This window comes from Aplysia californica, unplaced genomic scaffold (assembly GCF_000002075.1).
Source record: "Aplysia californica isolate F4 #8 unplaced genomic scaffold, AplCal3.0 scaffold01053, whole genome shotgun sequence".
In the NCBI taxonomy this organism is placed as follows: domain Eukaryota; kingdom Metazoa; phylum Mollusca; class Gastropoda; order Aplysiida; family Aplysiidae; genus Aplysia; species Aplysia californica.
The window spans coordinates 151,533-152,714 of NW_004798323.1; the positions used below are offsets into that span (position 1 = coordinate 151,533).

General features: G+C 45.0%; 1 protein-coding gene across 1 annotated transcript in view; it reads right to left on the minus strand.

Annotated features, from left to right (window-relative positions):
• Positions 1–133: 133 nt before the first annotated feature.
• The window catches only part of LOC101846545, a gene marked incomplete at its 3' end in the record, with an annotated part of 15,877 nt that continues 14,828 nt past the window's right edge, over positions 134–1,182 (minus strand). The window contains 1 exon segment of the mRNA XM_013089807.2: positions 134–229. Coding sequence (XP_012945261.1) covers positions 134–229 — 96 coding nt within the window.

Here is a 1,182-nt window from a genome sequence, read left to right on the forward strand (position 1 = left end):
ATTAAAAAAATTAAATAAATAAATTAAGGTGACAATGAGGATGAAGAAGATGATGACGAAAATGACGATGACGAAGATGAGGATAAGGACAAAGAGGAGGATGAAGATGAGAATAAGGAGGAGATGAACTTACCCGCAGGCAGTGCCACGAACGTGAGGAACAAGAACAGGGCGACTGCGGTGACCACAAAACACTTCTTGCCGCATGGGCCGTCTCTTTGTCGGTGGTCTGGGGGGAGAGAGAGAGAGAAAAGAAATAAAAATAAAACATCAATTAATCAATTCGTTAATTTAAAAAACAACAATACTAATAAATAAATCGCCACAATTTAGAGCATTCAGGGGGCAGAGCAGTTAGTGCGCCCATCTCCGAAGCTGAAAGTCTGGGTTCGAGCCTCGGTTCAGACACGGGCTTTTTTCGCCCCCTCCTGCCCACCCCGCAGTAATGGGTACCTGGATTCGAGTTGGGAAAGTAGAGGCGGCGTGGAAAGGAACTGGCCACCCTACCACAATATGCCCAAGGCCCAGGAAGTTGTCTCACTAACAAAGCAATAATTATCTCAACGGCCTATGATGTAATATAACATAAATCTATGCGCCAGACTAATATCTCAACACGGTAGAAGATATTCGGAGAAGTCTCCGCCGAGCACCAAGGAACTATTCGGAGACGTACTCCCGTACACAGATGCACTGCTTGAGGGTCAATCTGCCTATTGTTTGCTGCAGATCACACATATAGCCACTAAAACTGTTGCAAATCAATTACTTACAAGGAAAGTTCAAAACTAACAAAATCTCAAATTATGGGTTAAAACAGGAGGGCATGCCCCCCCTCCCCCCCTGTCCAGATTATTTTACTTGGTCTAAAAGCGCAAAATATTTTGATTGGTCTATCTCCGTCGGAGACGTCTCCGGATAGATACTGCGTGTCAACCTCACGTGACCTTCCGAGTCACCATGACGACAGGAAACACACAAGCACCCGAAGTGCGTCAGAGAGCACGGGCTACGGTGCAATATAACACACATTTATGGGTCAGACTGACATCTCCACGGCGTATGTTGTAATATAACACACATCTATGGGTCAGACTGACATCTCCACGGCGTATGTTGTAATATAACACACATTTATGGGTCAGACTGACATCTCCACGGCGTATGTTGTAATATAACACA